Genomic DNA, 20,084 nt, shown 5'->3' with positions numbered 1-20,084 from the left:
TGGGTGGGTTGGTTGTTTGTACATGAAGCCTCAAGGATTGAAGGCTTCATCTGGCCATCATTACAAACCCGTTCACTCACTGTTTCTGCGGTCTCTCCTCATCCTTCAGCGAAGTTCTCCACGATAAAAACCAAAACCGTCCTTGTAAAAACTAAAAACTCACCGGTTTCCTTGAGTCTCCAGTTGGCGCCATTATTTAACGGTGAAGTAGGAAATAGTCTCTTCTGCGCACGCCCAGACCAGAGCGATAGATATAACATTATATCTATCGCTCTGGCCCAGACTAGAGCCGTTTGTTTTTTCTTCTTTCCGGCAGAATATGCACAGTTGGGTACACTGCTGCCTCCTACCGGTGTAATGGCGTCATTGCTCCTTTACTTGAATATTCATCTTTTACAGTCTATGATATTCATAGTAAAGACTGAGCCTGCAAAAAAAGAAAAGAAAAGAAAAAGAAAATAGCAAAGAGTCTGCAACTATCTGTTAACCTGATAAAAGCTAAAGAAGCCGGTATTGTCAAAAATCTAATAAACTAATTTAAACTTATTCAAGGTAGGCCAACTGTCCTACATCTGCTCACATCGGCTACAAGAATATTGCAAAATCAAACTTCATCCCTTCACCGACAACAACTAGGCCTAGCGGTGTTTTCCAGGGGTGAAAGCAACAGCAGCTAACTTTTGCTTAGCTTCTGCTGCTTGAGACTGGCTCATTATTTTCCAACTGAGTCACAGTAGCTTCCACTGTGTCCTGAAGATGTAGCTGCTCAGAGGACACATTACAATCCAGCTGAGCTACAGCCATTATAACACTCACTCCTCCATTGGGTTGCAGTGAAAACCTACAAAAAACATGTTTAAGATAGACATGTTGCTGATGCAGTGGTGGGCACAGTGCTGCAGCAGCATGAGTCTGCTCCTGTTGTCCATTAGCTTCTTATGAACCTGATGCAGACTCGTGTTATTTGAAGATGGCAAATGTTTCCTTGTCGAGCAAATTGAAGCCATGCATTAGAGTCATTAGTTGTAGTTAAGTTCCTGCAGTTTAGACAGTGATGGATGATTTCTGCTGCCCTCTGGTGTTGCAGAACCGAAAATATCAACATACTGAGTCAAAAGGCAGCTTGACTTCATGTATTATTTAGCACGTGATACTTCAATGTCTCATTTTAAATCCGTGGGTATTAATGTGCTATTAGAACAGCCCCCACTGCGCTGGGGAGGCAGTGAAGCGTGCCGAAGCCACGGATCCTATTCAGACTTCTTTCACAGAGAAAAAATCAATTCAGGACAAGATACAGTACAAAACATTCACTGAAAAGCTTTATTCAAAAACATTGTTGGCAGGAAAATAGTTTGAATTTGGTGAACATAGCAATAAGCCACAAAGTGCTCAGTCATCTGTGCAGTGAACATGGATTTGGTGGCAAATAAGAAACTTTAGCAAACTATGAAAAGTACGAGCATGAATGAGGTTCTGCTAAAACTGTGTCAGCTCTCAAAACAGCAGTGAACAGAATAAGTGATAATGATTTCTAATTTCAAATGAATACTTCCCATGTCTTAAAAAAATATTTAGACAGTCTACTGTCTTGTGGGCCAACAGAGCCACTGTTATCATGGAGAAGTGAGTCCTGTGCCAAGATGGGTTTTTAGTTTATATATATTTGGAAAAAAAGAAAAAAAAAAGAAAAACAAAGACATTATTTATCCATGTTGATGGTCCCTGACACAGAGTCACATCCACTGCAGCAGGAACCTCTGTTAGCAACACTGACGTTCTGTAGCCCACATACATCTAAATAGCAGAGCTGTCATTTTGATATGGCTTGGATTCATTAGTAATTAATTACATTAAGATTCATCATCAATCACATCAAAAAAGGGAGATTTGGCCAATCAGCTGGCAAGAGTGGAGATCAAATACTGTACATGAAACCCTCCACTCATTTAGAAAACCTTAAAATTCTTGACAGGGTTTTGCAAAACGCCCTCTGCAGAATCTGTTCTACTTCTCTAACAGTTTTATACAGTATAAAATAAAATAAAAAGTCAGATTAGATAAGACTGTCTAATTTCATTTAAGAAGAAATAATTATTTAAAGTGGAGCAATCAGCTGTGAAACACATTGCAATATGAAATGCCAGAGCTGAGTGAATTTAAATAGGTTCTGCTGGGAGCTGGCTGCGGAGCCGAGTGGGTCTTTTCGGCTCTTTTATCTTTTTTGTTACCATTAGTTACTCATCACAAAAGAGTGATTAGGATCCTGTGACATAAAGGCTAATAGGAGAGACCGTAATATGGAGAAAGCAGATAAATTATCAATATGAAGAACCTGCCACTCACAGTCTCTGGCAGTATAACTGCTTACTACATGGTCAAGCTAAAAAATAAAGCTGCTTTTCTGGCATTGTAAAAATGGAAAGGCAAAATATTAGTGAACGTCTTATGAGACAAAGAGATCATGTATTGATCTCCTGAGGCTTGGACTGTTGCTCAACTGTGCAAATGCATCTGCAACATTAACAACTGTAAAAACAGATTTCAAATGGTCAATAAATCCCATCTACTGTAAGTATTGCACATGAGGGATTCCTCTGTGCAGCTCCACTGTTTCCATAAACCACTGAGGACACATCGGTGAGCAGCACTATTGCACTGGGTGAAATGTTCCTTCATTAATATACAGTAACACACTGCAAGTTATTTTTTATTCAAGCCCCCATACACTGCCCTGTTGCGAATGCTCATTAGACCCCAAATGTTTATTAATCCACACCTGAAAATAGTCCCCAACAAATCCACATTTGTTAAAAACTACAGTTCCCAGCTGTTTGAGGAAATTACTCTGACTTTTAAATCTTTATATAAATCTGTGAGCCATTTCTGAAGATGCATATTTTCAGAAAGCTCCAGTACCACAGACTGGCACTGGCACTCAAAGCTGAGACTAATTGACTATTGCTGATTTTTGCAGAATTTGATGACAACTAGGAAAACCATATGAGACTGATCCTGTCAAGTGTGGAGGGTTGCTGACAGATTTTGTTATTGTGTAATTACATTAAGAAAATGAAACTCATCAAAGCCATTTAAGAATTAGGTAAGAGTCATGGAGCATCTGCAGCCCCCCCACCCCCCACCCAAGTGTGGAATTCAGTCTGTAAACAAAAGACATTAAAAAAAAAAAAAATTAAAATAACAAAACAATTAAAACAAATCACACAATCATCAGTCATCACTTGTCATAAATGTTAACCCAACATTAATATCAGCAGCCTGCACTTCATATACACCTGTATCTGAGCATATTCTCACTCAGCATTTACACTAGATAAAATAAATTACAAGTGCCAATTAGTGTGTGAAGCTTCACCCATTGAACAGACCTTTGCTTTGACAGACAGCTGAAAGCAGAGATGCTACAAATTCCATGTGTGAGAGAGGCTTTTAAATAAAAATGATCATATTTATGAAGGATATCAAGAAAAAGAAAAAGAAATAGTGGAAAAGCAGAAGAGTAGAGACAAAACAAATAGGCCTGCTTCTTTGACATTATAGCAAAGCCCATAAAGACTGGAAATAGCTCAGTCACCAGCAGACACACAGGTTTGATTCAGTAGAAACAATTTACACAGAATATGTACACCCTTATTGTTTTGTCACCCACCCATCCAGAGTAAAAAATACGAGCCATAAATCAAACTGTCACGCATAGCACTTCACAAATAAACACCACTTATGCAGCAGCAATAAAACAAAAATAATAACCAATCCACCATAGCACAATATTCATTTCAACAGGCACAGCAGAGCGTTGGCAAACGTGGTGCACATTCAATGGCGTGGGTTAGCATATGGCTCTCTGTGGGACGGACTTCATTAGCGAGAGGAGATGGTGAAAAGCAGAACACTGCTGTCTGTCAAAACACAAACTCCAGATCCTTTCTACGGTGAAGAATCGAACCATTTTCAAAGCAGCGCGCACGGGAGGCCGGATGCGTCCTTCATGTTGATTTGTCAACATTAACCGTATGGGGGGAAAAAAGAAAGAGAAAGAGCTTGCACGCTGCTCTTCATCACATTTGACAGGGAGTCAGGGATCGCTTAACAGCAATGAATCAAACTCCTTCAAGTATGAAGAAAACAATTCAACAAACTTCATTTCTTAAACAAGTCGTTTTAGGGAAGAGGATGAATGGCGTCTGTGTGTAGAGTAACTTGTCCCTCACCATCATGGACCTGGTTGGTTTATATTGATCCGACTGGAGCTTCTGATCATTCCCCTTCATTTCATATAACACAAGAGTGAATGAATCCAAACCAGGATGGGACTGAAAACCAGGATACAATTGTGCATGTTAAGTGTTCTGTGACAAAGATTAAAAAAAAAAAAAAAAAACAACATTTACAGAATAAATGTCTACATTCATCAATAAAACAAAGTGTCATTGAGTGTTGAGACTGAAAATCATTCAGGACTGATTCAGTCATTACATGTCTATATACATTTCCTTCAAACGTCCAGGTCATGTGGACACGACCTAAAAAACAGGACTTTGTAACGATCAGACAACAACCACATTTCCCTTTGATTACATCACGAGGTGTGAGTGTGCAGTGAGCTTTTTTTCTCAGTATCGAAGCCATTATTGCTATATGTGCAAAAGTGATCCAATAAGTAACGAACCAATAAGTGATCAGTCTTAAGTGCCATGCTTTCTGGGGGGTTGCACAGCTCTTTAACGGTCCCGTCTTCATTCTAGCCAGTGTTTTAATCTGTTGGCCTCATCTTCCCTGATACTTGATTTAAAGTTTTGACCCCATTAAAGACTTGCATGTTAGCTGTTAGGAATACTAGATGCAGCCTTTGCCAACTGGTCCCTGGATGCTGCACTTTCACTTTCACTGCTCCTAAACACTCAGGACGGGACAGTACAGGGAGACAAAGCCCTGAGAAGGTTGAAAAGCTTCTAACTAGACCTAACTTCACTTATTTTATGTCAGTTTAATACATCAACAAGTGCACTCAGTGTTGCTATAGCAGGGGCAAACAATAATTACTCCATTAGACTAATAATGTTTAAATAGATGTTTAGCTTAACATGCCCCATACATTTCTATAACAAGTTACTGCACCTTCAGACGTCGCTTTTGTTGACTCCTCCACGGCCATGACACCTGACTGTGAGGAAGTCACCAGGGTTTTCACTTCACATGAGGGGAAACATGTTTGCTGTGACCACACACATACAGTAAATACAAGAGCTCTTCATAAAGCACTCCCACTTTGTTCTCTCTTGTTTCCCGTCAGCTCCAGCTCCTCAGGACTGATTCCAGAAAGTTTTAAATCATTAGAGACCAGCTCTAACACAAACCTCTGCCTTAGAAAAATGTAAAGAGAAAGGAAAAAAAAAAAAAAAAAGCTCCTTCACATGGAAATGTATCAAAGTACAGGTGGAGGGCACAGATCTGCGTTGCTGCTGCACACAGCGGCCCAGCCTGGACGGTTGCTTAGAGATGTGCCCGACTGTGCAGCAGTAACAGTCTTTTAGACTCACACGGGCCTGATCTTTGCTGACGTCTACTGTGCGGACCCATCACTTGGGTGGAGAGGGCCATATGGGGAGGGGGTGGGCCTCCGTGTTGAAGACGTACTTGTCTAGACTCAGCAGTTCCATGTCGTCGGAGAAGAGCAGATACATGTATTTCAGCGTCTCACCCAGGAAGAAACTCTCCATCTTGTCCCGGGGCCCGGGGTTAACGGGGTCACGGACGTTGTTGATGGATGTGTAGCCGCCTCCAGGAACCTGCGGGTATTTAGTCAGAGGTTAAATGAAGCAGAAAAAATCGATAAGAAAAGTTGTATTTTCCAAAGCTTCCAGATGTGTTACAGAAAAAAAACACACATGGACCTCCTGCCAACAATGTCAATGAACCTGACAGTCATATTTTTTTCATCTCTGCGCTGACATGTTGACCTGTTTCTCTTCTCTTCCTTGTCAAAAATCTGCCCGGAGTGATTTTTTGCCGTCAGAATAAATCTTGCTGACCTGAATGTTAATTTTTTGTACGACACCTGGACTGCCAAACAAAGCAATATTAAAACAAACACTTTAGTTGACTCTCGATATGAGATAATATGGCTCATCTTTATGATTTAACAAGCTGAGTCATTAAAAAGAAGTAATTAAACTGAAGTACCTTAGTGTACTTGTTGAAGCTCTGCAGTATTTCCCATCCCCAGTCTCTGTACTTAGTGTCCTTGGTGAATCTGTACATGTAGAAGAGACTTTCCACCGTCTCTGGTCTCAGCAGGTTGTGTCTGTCTGCAGGCTGGATGATGCAGAGGAAGGTGTCATTAAAAATTAGAATTAATCACAGTGATCACACAAAGAGCTTTTTTTTTTCAGTCTGACCTTACTCAACCGGGCACAGCCAGTAAACCGAAAATGCATTTACAAGAAAGTAACGCCAGTGAGTTAAGATTAAATACGAAACTAATTCAAAATTCAGTGTGTGACAGTAGGACGCACAGATGTACGCGCCTCCTTCACAGCATGTTGACAGAGAAGTGAAATAAAATGCAGAACATCTTGGTGAGATTAGTTATGGCTTCAAGCAAGGAGAAACAAGAAAAAAACAAATGCTTTGAAAACATCCCAAGGCTAGATATGACTCTCCTAACTTTGACACAAACTATAAAAGTTCCCCATCCCAGAATTCAGTTAATGGAAGCACTGCCTAAATCTCAGAAAGAGATTTAACTTCATAAAAGTGAAAGAAAAAAAACTCTAATAAATAAAGCTTATGAAAAGCCTGTCTGTACAAGTAATCCCTCAGCTGTCGAGTAAGAGTCCACACTAATACCAACTCTGTCAGGCCCCAAGGCTCTGGAACAACCTTCACCTTTATATGATGATTTCACTTTTCTTTTTTCTAATTTCTTCATTTTTTTCCTCCATTTTCTTATTTTGTTTGACTTTAAATGAATAAAACATCTACATCTTTCTGTTGATTGAAAACCAAACATCCAGGCAAGGACATGAAAACACAGGACCAACATGTTTTTAACCAGAGGCAGTGTTTTCAGAAATGGTCATGGTTAGTTCACTCACTGAATTACACACAATCTGAATGAATTAAGGCTAAGTCTAAAACCTTTGAAATGTTTCATATTTACATCTGAGGTAAATGAAGCCAGCAGTGCAGTAGACACAGGGAAAATGGAAAAATTCAATAATTGCAATAGTTCTACACCTACAACGACTGTCAAGCAGCAGTTCAAATCTTCTGCAGTCCAGACTCATGATGTATATAGACAATGCCTCATCATGTCATAATTAGCACATGAATTTGTGAAGAAGGTCATAAATGTGTGATGGCCAGCACAAAACATTTGATCATGCACCTGTCACTGAGGCAGAAAAGAAGTTTCAACCATTCCTGAAGACTTCAGTGTCTGCTGTTACTTTATCCAATGAAAACATCAGCTACTAGTCACAGCTTAGTTCCTGCTTTTAGTCAAGGTTTAAAATAACTTCAATTTTGAAATTAAGCAGTACAGCATTAGTCAGGCTATAATTTGTAGTACACACACACCTAAAATTGCTAAAAAGCTTCTGTGATTAACCTCACCTTGACAACAACGTCTCCCCTGTCACTGCCCTGCAGACTGAAGTGTGCGATCTCTGGGCTCAGCCCGGTCTCCATCTGCGCGTACATCTGGTGACAGGTCTCCATCAGCTGCACTGCCAGGTCCATGTGGTCCTCTGGAAGGTTGTTGTGGGCCCCCAGGGCCAAGGTTCCTGGCAGGAAGCACACCAGGTGATCCTGTACAGGAACGACACAGGGCAGCTTTACAAAGAGTGAGAACCACCCCAGTATGACAGTCAGAGGTCCATGTGTTGTAGAGGAACTATGCAGGATATTTAGCTTAACTATGCTACATTTTCACCTTAATTAAACAGCTTTGGAGTAATTGTGATGGTTTAATAAATGACATGTAACTTGTTACAGGGAGAATGGAGGCTCTCTGCCTTCCACTTAGCGTCTCTTGGCTGAAAAACAACTTTGCAAGATCAGTGCCTCCGCTCTGGTGTCCCAGCTCTCGTCTCTGCGGCACTGTGACACAAACGCACCCTGTAATCGTAATCTCTTGTTTATAACAGATAAGACTACACAAATATACACGTTGTTACATCATACATGATATATAATCTTATGTACCACTCTATTGATTGATTTCTCGCTGGCGTCGTTGTAAATAAATGCACATGGCCAGGAGGAGGGTTAGAAAACAGTGGAATAGCGACCAGACTTGCATAGTTCCTCTTTAAGGGCCAGTGACAGCTGACCTCCCCTGTCTCTCACACACTGACTTTAAGGGAGCATCTCTACCATTTTAGGGTTGAAGCGGTTGTGGGACAACTCTCCTACAAAGGTCAGTCTGCTGGGTCCCGTCTGTCTCACAAGGTGTTTCTTCACTCCCTCCACGGCCTGCACGTAGTCCTCCAACAGGCTGCACAGAACACACAACCACATGGAAATATGAGCTGTGGGGATTATAATAAATATAGATATCACTCAGGCTCATTAGAGAAGACAGAATGACAGTGTATCACAAAACAATGATTACTGCACAAGAAAGATCACATACAAAATACTTTACCAATTAAATCCGTCAAAAGTCGCTTGTTTAAAACAAAAACTTCAAAGAGTTTTTGGTGTTGTCACATTTTTAAATCCAATTTACTTGGAACAGATGATAAAACTATCTTATCACAAATTCGGTTCCGCTAAATATTTATATTAAGATGTAAAGTAAATTTACACTGATTGTCATATACATAATATTATCCCAAGTGACTAGTCTTGATATGCATGTGAAGCTTGAATTATCAGTATCCCGTCTCACATTAATGTGATACATTCTGTCTCTTAAGTGAGTCAGATTTTGTAAATAAGTTTTCCTCTCTGTGGCTTTGCTGTTGCAGCTTTTACAACGTTTTGCAAATCCTTCTCAGAATCAGAAAACTGGACTCACTCGTCTTCCGTCTTGCCTCCCTGGAGCCACTGTTTCAGCAGGTATTCGTAGTAGCTGTCTGCCCTGGCACCGAGCGTGAAGACCCCTTTGTGTGTGAACTGGCCACTGTTGGTGTTGATGAACATGGGCACCAGGCCGTCGTGTTTGCCTGGCAGCTTGTGGACCAGCTTCATTACCTCATTGACAACCTCCTGGGAAGATAGAAAACACCACATTACAGCCAGGACGTGAGATAATGAACCCAAAGCCTCGCTTCACTTACAGCTCAGTGTGTTTGAAAAAGATGGTTTTAAGCTATTTAGCATTGGAAGATCATTAGCAATTTCACACTTTGATGAAACTGGGCTCATCAAAAGCTATGTCTCAGAGGCCTGGCTCAGGTTATGACAGATATTATTCAAATTCCTGTCAGACCGGGTTGGAAATCTTCAGCCACGAGCTCTGCTTTCTGGGATCATTCACACACTGACGACATGATGGATTTAAAGAAAATCCTGGGTTATGCTTGTCACTTCAATCACACAAGTGTTTGTGAGCCGTGCTTAACGTCTCACCTAAAAAACCTTCGTCTGAACCCTGGAAACATTAATAATACAACTTTATAAAACTGCCTCCAATCTTCTTCATTCCATCCCAGAAAGCTGTAAATAATACCAAACCTAATTATATGACACACGTTACTATTACATAGACTGTTCTCCTGACCTGATACTGCGGCTCCTGCGTGAGGCGGCTCAGCTCTCTGAACTCCAGCTGAATGCTGGTCACCTCGGCCAGCGTGCTGTCTGTCGTCCAGCGAGGCGGGTGGGCCGTTCCCTTCCCGATGTTGACATCTGAAAACGGGATCTTTGAGGGAGTTTTGAACGCAGGCATCAACCTGGACCCCAGATCTTTCTTTAAGAGGAAAAGAGAACAGGGATTCACGGACTAGTTCTGTTTTGTAGGAACTGTGGCATGTATTTCCAGAAAACCTCCAAGCTCTATAAGACTGCGTCATTATGTTGTTAAACAACCACAGTGCATAAGGCCACAGACAGAGTGGTTTTCTGCTGTGTGCTGACTCACTGCTTTGTCTAGAAAGAGCTGGTCCCCTGTGAGATGGTAGGTGCTGAGCAGGCCCCCCAGGATGCGGATGGTCGTCTCAAAAAGATTCACGTCCACATTCTTGCTGAAGGTAAGCTCTTTCTCTACCCAGGTCCTCGCTTCTTCAAACTCTGTGTGGAGCGAGGCAGAGAGCAGGAGAGAGGGAGGAGAGAGGGAGGACAACAAAGAACATCCTTAATTCAGCATGGCAAGGTGGTTTAAAGGGCTCAAGTCAGGGGATCAACTCATTAACCAGCTCCCATCCCTGTCGCCCAGTTCCCTTAATCAGCATCAAACTCTTAACAGATTACAAATTGGCAGTTAAATAAAAGTATTATCTCTATGGTGGGGATGGGCAAAGATTTTTTCAAGAATAGTCATTAAATTATAAAAAACTGAATAGTATATGAGACTATTTAATTGTCTTGTCTGAAAAAATTTAAATGTTCTCTGTTTTTACTGGAGCAGAAGAAGGAGAAACATGAAAAGACTCATACAGCCATCAGAAGTGTGGAACTCTGTCGAATAAAATACAAATGAAACCGAGGTGCAGTACAAACTCTGCAAGGTGCGGACTTTGATGAGAAGCGGTCCCGGAGAATTTTCACGCCGAGAGAGGAGACACCGTCCCCGTTTAGATGTGCTCTCATTCCATGACCAGGACTTAATTGAACGGTACCACTTCTTGTCAGAGCAGTACCGTTACAATATTCTCCGGTACCACTTCTCATCACAGTCTGTGATTTCATTTCTAAATGTCGGATGGATTTTTTTCAGTCCGAGGGTGGGGGTGGTGGGGCGAATAGGCGGAGAATGGTCAAATAGTACCCAGTGAATATCGAATAGTGCATTTGCTTGAAATGCCCATCCCTACTATGTAAAGTAGGAAGATAACTGGGACAGATGAACCAGAATTGTTCTTATTAGTATTATAGTATCTTACAGTATTATACTAGCCTCATGCAGTAATGAAGAGTGGGTTATGGAAATGGGCCAGGTTTACTTATCTTCACATTCTACCATTCAAACACATTTGACCACACACGGCTCTCTCAGCAGCCAGTAACAGGATGTTTTATACATTTTCCTCACATTCACTTCACTTTCCCACTTGGAACAGACTCTGATGCATTAAATCAGTGAAACATCCCTTTTAAAGTTTGTGTCTAAGCAACGGCACAGTTACTCTATAGTGTACAAAATGGACAGATGCATCATTTTTAGTTTCTGAAACAAAACTCTATCTCTCTCGTATTTGTGTTTGTCAACAGAATTTAAACATGACAGGGAATAGGCGTCATACAATCCTGTACCTTCTTTTAGGCCCATGATCCACATCGTGTCCAGAGCGTCAATGAGCGTCAGCCCGAGTCCAAACCACTCGCCAAAAGACTTGGAAATGGGTTTGAGCTCATCATGACCCCAGGCGTCACTCTTATAGCCCTTCCATGCATGTCTGAAGGCGTCACGTACTGCCTCCAGTCTGTCCACTGTTCCAGTTGAAACTACAAACAAAAATCCACAAAGGGATGGATAAGAAAGGAGCGTGTGATCTTAAAAGTCTGTGCAGGAGGGGAAGTCTCTCTCTACGGTGCCCGTCCTATTTTTCTAATTATTTTCAACAGACAGAATATTTTGTGTCGTGTGTCGATTCTGCCGCTTTGAGCACAGCAGGGCTTTATCCTACGAGTTAGAAATGTTCAAACTTTAAGTCAGAGAAAGGTGCTGGACTTTAAAAGAGCATATAGCAGGAGAGTTGGCCAAAGCTCCGTTAAATAATCTGTTTGAGGGCGAATTTAAGACCCAAGTTTGAAAGTTTGAAGTTTCCTCATCTCCTTCCTACATAACTCTTCTACTGACAACATCCAAACGCTTGTTTGACATCTTTGCTCTGTTTGTGTTCTGGACTGTTGGTCAGAACAAGACATTTGACATGAACTTGATGAATATTTTAATAAACTAAATAAATAATCGGTAGTTGCAGGCCTCTTTTATTCACTTCTTGTGTTCGCTCCCTGTATGAAGCTCTTGTACGGTTCCCAGCAGTTCAGTACTGACCTTCCAGTGGGACGGTGTTGGCCGGGTTAGCTGGGGGCGCTGCAGCTTCTTTCTCATTGGCTGAGGGTGGGGGCTCCGTGGCCTGGTCAGCTTCAATCATGGCTCCTCTCCAGCTGCACAACAAAAGATAAAAACCTGTGTGATACCTGAATTATTAATAAACTGCTTCTCTGAAGCACGCATTTCACAAACATCCGCTACAGGGCCTGGATCTGATTCTTATCCTCTGAGCAATACTGTGTTAACACATCAGCTACTGTTCTCAGCTGTTCCAAAACAGCTGCTTAGTATATTTATTTATAGGAGAGAGCAAACAAAAAGATCACCTGACAATCTTCTTCTCTTTGTCCTCATCCTCCCCTCCTCCATCTTGAACCACCTCCTGCTCTTGCTTTTCCCCGACGACTACATCTGAGACGTTTCCATCTTTCTGCAGGTTTGGAGGCCCTCTCTTAACTGGAAATGTCTTCTTCTGTGGAGAAACAAACAGATAGAGCTAGAAACGAGGGGACAACATGAACACCTCACGGTAAAGGACTGATAAATACGTCAGTGTAAGAGCCACACATTTGTTATAACAACATCAAAACACATCCTCACTCCTCAACCGTTCAGCAAACGGCTGTTGATTGACAGCGCTGAAATAAATACACACAAACACACGTCGAACCTTGGTGGGAGGTTTTGGCAACATGAGGATGTTTGGTCGTTTGGGCTCCGCCACAGAATCTGGACCTACAGCTGGGCCAACATCTGGCCCCACCACCGGAGCAGGAGCTTTATCTGCAACTGGACCCAACACCGGCTTGGCACCCGGAGGAACGGCCTTCACCTCTCGGTCGTTCAGCTCCAGCCAGTCCTCCCTGTCCGACAGTCCTACACACAGAATCAACAAGAAAGCTAATACACAGCTACATGAAGCATTGTAGCCACTTTCTAAGATAATTCAAGATCTGTCTGACTAAAAATACATTTACTCATCACAGAGATGGCCACAGATGGAAACAGAAGTTGTCTTCCAAACCTGGCCACCGCACGGACACCGGCCAAGTCTGGGCAGCCGGAAATTACATCAAACTCTTCAATGTGCTTTGTCCCACTCATGTGCAATATCCCAGCACTTTACTACTCCAGTCGTAGCTTTTTAATTATTTTTTAGTCATATGTATTTTAATGCATTTAGTATTTATACCTATGTATTTTTTTTAGATTATTGGGTGTCTTTAGCTTAATTTATATTGTAGATAAATCTGTAATTCTTTAGATAGATCCTTTTTTTTCTGTTGTTACAATGAATGAATGATTGAGTGCACAGCTGCTGTAACAATTGCAATTTCCTGTGAAGGATTATTAAAGTATCTATCTATCTATCTATCTATCTATCTATCTATCTATCTATCTATCTATCTATCTATCTATCTATCTATCTATCTATCTATCTATCTATTACTTTTCCCAAAGCTGAGTTTTTCCAGTCTGTACTGAAGCTCTAAAACTCATGGAGCTTTTTCACATTTATCTGCTCCAGAGAGGGATTTTTGAAAAGCTTGTGGGTGTAAAATATCCTAAAAAATAAAACTGGCACAGAGTTTGAATGGAATATCTAAAAAATAGAAGTATTTTCAGATTTACCCATCCTGGTGTGTACACTAACCACACTTCCAGAAGTACTCAACAGCAGAGGCAGGCAGGTGCATGGAAAACTAATCTAAATATAAAAAAGGGTCCAAACACAATAAACCAGGCAATCCAACTCATCAGCTTCAACTGGTCATGGAGCGAGACATTCAAATTAATGTCAGACTTGTCTCTCCCTGTGAGCGGTGTAGTGTGGGTATTGTTTACCTCCCCATTGCTTTGCCATGCTTGGATAGGAGAGCAGTCCAAATATGAGCAGCAGAGCCAGCAGGAACAGGATGAGGCTTCGCTGGAGGCGAGACAGCTGCTTCCATTTCTGTAGGCAGACAAACAAACAAACACAACTTACCTCACCGAATCATGTCCAACAACTCTGAATTTAAATCACCAGCAGATTCTTTCATCCTCCCTTTTCTTAAAATATCATCAATCTGCTTGAGTTGGAGACGGAGTTGCCTGACGGCCTTCGTTCTTTGCCTTACCCTGAAACTAAACATCTCTCTCCACCTGATGCACTTAGCTCAGCGAGCGCTCACGAATAAACTAACCATTTAAAGCCGGCAGTGCAGAGGGAGGGACAGAGCCAGGCGTGTCTCAGGAGAGAAGACGAGCAGGCAGGCTGGTACCACTCTGTTACCCTCTCTAATTAACACCTGTGCAACACCATGAAACTATTGAGCCATCGTCTACGAGCTGTGACGGAAGACACAACAGAGACTTCATCTCTGGAGACGTTTTCATTTTACTTTGCAATAGTTCATTAAACACAGCAGCATGAGAACATTCAGTACAGCCTCATTTTAGATCTTTAAAACTTTCGTTTCTTTTCCTCTGAATACTTGGGTCTCACCAGAAGTCTTGTAATCCAGTGTTATACTGTACTTTATGACGAGGTTTGATATACTCAGATTTGTGGTAAGCCATGCAGCCAAAAGCTCTAAAGCTACTAAACCCTGAGTGGTGAATATTCTATTACAGGAAACACAGTTTAATCAACCTTATTTGTGGCGTATTGCATCAACACGACTGTGTATCGGCCTCTACGTCAACTGAATACGTGAACGGCTCCGTGGATGTTATATTTCACTCTTAGAAATTCACAGTGCAACATGAAGAAGAGACAAATATTCATTTTCTCCATCTGCACTGGGCTGCAGGCTGCAGGCTGTCTGCTGCTGACGCACTGAGCCCCAAACTCACACCCACATACCAATGAGAGTTTCGTGTGCTTCCATTCGACATGTATGTTTGAAGAAAGTGTGTGTGTGTGTGTGTGTGTGTGTGTGTGTGTGTGGGGAGAGCAGCTCTTCACGGCCTTTTCATTGTGTGTGTGTAGCAAGCGTAGAGCCAACAAGCCACTCAGAGCAGCATGACGATAGAGAGAGGTTCTCTCAGGAACCGTAAACACTCATCACCACATCCACAGGAGAGATCTGAGCCCGGTCCACGGCTCTACTATAAAGCTGGATTTATAGGAGAAATGTCGATTGATATATTGCCCAAATAAAATGTTATAGATCAGTCAGTGAGAACACTAGTTCGCATTTTCAATTCATAAAGAATGAATTTCTTTGATGGGGGCTGACCGTGCTGTTTTTGATTTGATGGTTTTTGATGAAAAGATGATTGTTGCTGATGATTAAAGAAGCACTATTCCTTATAATGAAGCTGGTTGCTAGTATCTGGAGACATCTTTGAAAGTAAAACAACAGTAATCAAAACATGATCATCCCTTGTGTTCTATACCAACTCTAGGAAAAAAAGTAGACACTGATGAGACAGTTAAGTGTGGACACAGGGTCTAACTCTGTTTGAAATGCAGCAGATTCATTGGAGTTGGCAGCAGCAATAAAGTCTGCATGTGAAAACACTGTTTTCCATGCAGACTACATTGCTGTAGTGTCTTGATATGCATCACTGCAGACACATCACTGTCTGATTTCTCAACATCGACACATTTTTGACTCTCCAGAAAATATTAAATGCTTTCGCAACTGTCCCGGAGAGTAGCACGTCCCAGCTACTGCTCCCTAACCATTAGTTCTGCCTGTATGGAACATTAAATAGATGCCAGCAGAGTCAGATGTCGGGCTGCACAATTAATAGCAAGCAAATTGAAATTGCAATAAATCGGCCAAGTGCAAAATCCAGACTGCAGTAGCTGCATTTTTCTTTTATTTTCTTTCTTTCTTTTTTTTAATAAAGGTTAAATGAGTCTCAACATTGTTGTGCATTGCTAGCACTGTGAATGTTGAAATTTCTTGAGTGAAATTGAAAAGCAGAAGAAACCCTTCCTGTGAAATCATCACATATCACAATATCTGGCCATGTAATTGCAATAAGATGATTTTTGCATACTGTCTAGCCCTTGTCAGATGATGTGCATCGAATAAAAGATGGTAAATGACATGAATGGTGAATGATGAACATACAGCTGTGAACATGTAGAGCAGAGAAAGCTGCCATTGCTCTGTAAACTTCTATCAGTCTTGGATTGAAGTGGGTTGAATGAGGTTAGAACTGAATTGACTCCACAGAAACATTCAGTGAACAACCAGGTAGTTTCACTAAGAGGGAGGCTGTAGGACAGGCTGAACAAGGGTGAAAGTGGAAACCTGTGAACAAAGCAGCATGTGTCCAGAAACTGCAACATAATAGACCTTAGTATCAAAACAAAGTGGGAAAATGAGGTAGCCCATAGTCCGAGGGCAAAAGGAGGTGAGAGGGATGTGAGGATATTGAAAACAAAGAAAACAAGATTAAAGAAAATGCGCAGGGAGAGAGAGAGAGAGACGGTGGGATGAACAGAGCTCGTTCTATCCTCCTGTTGTGAACAGACACATCGTGCGCTGAGGGGAGGCTTTTATCTGCCCAGTCTGAAGGTTCAGGCTGCACCACAACAAAGAAAACGGAAGAAAGGAAGACTGAAATCCAAGAATCGATCTGTCACAAAGGCAGATACATTTCATAAAGACAGAGATGATCTATCTCAGTGAAGTCATTGGAAACATAAGCAGGCAGGTTGCTGGCAGCAGCAGGTGAAGCCTTTAGGCAGTGTTCACAACCACTCGCAACTGAGCAACCTAATCAACTAGTAGGTCTACGACATGTGAAAATACAAACAGGGAGATACATGACAATTTGATTTTGCAGTTATCCCTTCAACATCTGGTTGTATTATATCAATCCATGATGGATAATATTGCAAATCAATGAGGGATGACTGTTTTATGGCTAAATTTAATTTACAAGATCACTGAATCAATGTGATGCTTTGATTTCTCCAGCATGCAACTCGCTACAGTATCTGCATTACTGATCATTAAAACAGTTTATCAATAAATTTCCCAGAATGAACCTGAGGACGAGCAGCGTGTGGACCTCAGATGTGGAGAACAGCCTGGAGTGACTATGGCGACTCGTGACAGCTCATCACACACAGGGCTTTGTGTGTGTGTGTGTGGTGGTCAGGTCACGCTCAGCTACAGCTACGTGTAGAGCACGGAGGACCACTCACCCTCCAGCAGGACTGTCTGCGGTGCTTGCCGTTGTTGTAGGAGTGGCTGTGCGGATCACTGAGTGTCAGAGAGATGAAGTCCTTTCTGGACGGTGGATACATCCTCTGATCGGGGCTGACAGTCGTAGCTCATAGAAGCTGCACTCAGACAAGATGAAAGCCACAGTTAAGACTACGACTATGACTACTAATGTCAAACATGAAAGGTGAAAGCAGGATTGATGCCAACATTGTGCTGAAAGGACTCGGGGGAAGAGACATACAATTAGCTCATTATCTTTATATTCAATCTTTTAGTGATTTTAACTTTCTCACAACTATTTCAGTTGTTTTTGTTTTGTTTTTGTTTTTTTTACAGTATTGTAAATATAAACTGTTGAGGTTATTGGACTGTGGCTATTACGAGGCCAGTGGTTAGTAGTACACCTAAATTTAGCGGCCCCGCTAAATCTGGTGCAGCCATCTTTTTATTGTCTCAATAATTAATGTCACTGCACACTGTCCTTTTTAAATAAATAAATAAAAAAATTTAAAAAAAATACACTCCTGAGTCCTGAATAATACAATATGATGATACAGGTGTCTGTGGAGTCTGTGCATGATGGGAAGTACCATTAAGAAAATGACTATATGATGTCTACTGTCTATAGTACAGTGGAGAAAATAAATATTTGACCTTATTTCACTTGATCAAATTTAAATTAATTTATAACCTTTATATGCTGATATCATTTCTGGATGTTTTGTCAATATTCTGTCACATAAAACTTGCCATAAAAAACTATAGACCACCCATTTCTTTTGGGGGGGAGCCAACTTACAAAATCAGCAGGGGATCAAATATATCTTCCCCAGTAAACTAAAACCAGTGTTTATAGAGGTTTAGGGCATGTACTGTATCAGTGTATTAAAACTGTTGGTTGAATATGTACTTTGAGGGATTCCCAGACAACAATTAGCTACAACAATTGATTGAGTTTCAAGACTATTTGTCACTTAATCTGTCTGATTACAATTTGCCTGAGCTGAGAACCATTTACTTTTTCTGTTTAAGGGCTTTTCCTTCAGTGACCTACAATGTCCAGCTGCTGCACTGTTAATGATCTAGACTAAGACCTAAGCAAATTGTTAGAGATTTCCATAGAGGAAGCCGGGGCTTGTCACTGAAGTTTACTTGAGCTTAGCAGCAGGTGGACTGACCAAAATAAACAACTCATTCACCACAAGCAAATATAGCAAGACTGATGATAGTGCATGACATCAGGGTTTGCATGCTGCACAGATACTGTTGATTTAAATCCCCCTCATTTCACTTATAAATCAATTAATCAGCAAGTCCTTCAGCACCATGGACAGCTGACACAACAAGCCCCGACCCGTTCCAAGGATGTTTTAGGAAGGGAAACACACTGATGCTTGTCAACCACTGAAATGATGTTTCTTTAATAGTCTGTGTGTACTTCATGTACACCAGTTATCAGTTATTGAAGTATAAAACTTAAATTAAAGATAGCATCATTCTGACGAAGCAATGACACACGCTGCTTTATAAAACGTGAACGCTATTTAAAAGTCTCCCTCCCATCAGCAGATAACATCTCAGAAGGCTCTAATGCAGCCACCATTGCTCATACCGCTATACAAGCTAATACAGAGGCTAACTGGGCTAATGCGTAGTCTTAGGGCGCATATTTTATCACTAACCTGCAGTGTAAACACTCCTACAAATGACAGGTGAAGTCAGACAGTGAGGCTCGCTAGCTGCCCCCCCCACACACACACACACCCCTCACCTCTGTGCCTGGTTGGCTGCCTCACAGCGGAGCAGCTGTTAGCTCCCGTAGCCGCCGGAGGCTCGCTGCTTTCTGGACGGACAGTGACGCTGCGGAGCCGTCAGGAGGAGCAGCATGTAACACAGCAGCTCGTCCGACTGTCACGTACAAGGAGCCGCTGCTACATGAAATGTCAAACCAACTAAAGTGGGAGAAACATGGCTATAGTTAGCGCCTGGGAAACCACGGACAAACGCGGAAATGCAAAAGCTGGGGAGAAGGGGACGCTCTGCGTCACGTGACGTCTTCACGTATTGTGACAGCTTGAGAATTAACCCTTTGTGAACCTTCAACGTTTTGGTGCCGCAGGTCTGCACAGGTGAAGCAAAGACGGTTTACTGTATGTATTTTGATTCAGACACCATCTCTTCTTCTCAAAAGACCTGTTTACTTTGAGTAAATACCTGCTGTTTATTCATTTAGAGGTGCTTTTTAGACCGTTGACTTACCATTCTTATAATGTGCACACCACCTGTAAATACACATCAATTATTGATTTCATTTGCTGTGTTGCTTTAATCACAAATTATGCCCTCAGAACTGTGGCATATCTTTATGTTTTTTTTCATTATAGATAGATAGATAGATAGATAGATAGATAGATAGATAGATAGATAGATAGATAGATAGATAGATAGATAGATAGATAGATAGATAGATAGATAGATAGATCAAGCAAATTGGTTACAACTGAATTATATAGCTTGAAACCATGCAACACTTGAAATCCCTTTACTGCCATTTTTTCTACAGTGGGCTACTGTTAATGTTAATGCTAATGCTAATATGGTTCTTATTGTGACTATGTACGCAAGACTACACTGTTTCAACTAACTGTGTGGCTGCTGCTGCTGCTGCTGCTACCGCCCCCGTTAACCTCTGTTAGTGCTCATGGTCCAACATCTGACTG

General features: G+C 41.5%; 1 protein-coding gene across 1 annotated transcript; it reads right to left on the bottom strand.

The window, feature by feature from the left end:
* Positions 1–1,684: 1,684 nt before the first annotated feature.
* Positions 1,685–19,400, bottom strand: man1b1a (mannosidase, alpha, class 1B, member 1a). The gene is made up of 14 exons (XM_085793973.1): positions 19,136–19,400; positions 17,343–17,480; positions 14,033–14,141; positions 12,858–13,063; positions 12,514–12,659; positions 12,188–12,300; positions 11,443–11,634; positions 10,112–10,260; positions 9,752–9,940; positions 9,047–9,237; positions 8,401–8,521; positions 7,639–7,833; positions 6,205–6,336; positions 1,685–5,810 (listed from the first exon to the last, which is right to left on the bottom strand). Exons 2-14 carry the CDS (start codon positions 17,442–17,444, stop codon positions 5,601–5,603), a joined length of 2,055 nt encoding a protein of 684 aa, XP_085650099.1. The 5' UTR covers positions 17,445–17,480; positions 19,136–19,400; the 3' UTR covers positions 1,685–5,600.
* Between the last annotated feature and the right edge of the window lie 684 nt (positions 19,401–20,084).

Source organism: Trachurus japonicus, chromosome 12 (genome assembly GCF_045865225.1).
Source record: "Trachurus japonicus isolate A0001 chromosome 12, Traja_1.0".
NCBI lineage: Eukaryota > Metazoa > Chordata > Actinopteri > Carangiformes > Carangidae > Trachurus > Trachurus japonicus.
This window is presented reverse-complemented; position numbering and strand designations above follow the sequence as displayed.

Excerpts from the sequence above, each read along its gene's own strand:
- man1b1a (XM_085793973.1), bottom strand. The coding sequence starts at position 17,444 with ATGTATCCACCGTCCAGAAAGGACTTCATCTCTCTGACACTCAGTGAT. Across the intron at positions 12,301-12,513 it reads AAAGAGAAGAAGATTGTCAG|CTGGAGAGGAGCCATGATTG; the intron begins GTGATCTTTTTG and ends TTTGTTGTGCAG. Across the intron at positions 9,941-10,111 it reads AGCTCTTTCTAGACAAAGCA|AAAGATCTGGGGTCCAGGTT; the intron begins GTGAGTCAGCAC and ends TTCCTCTTAAAG.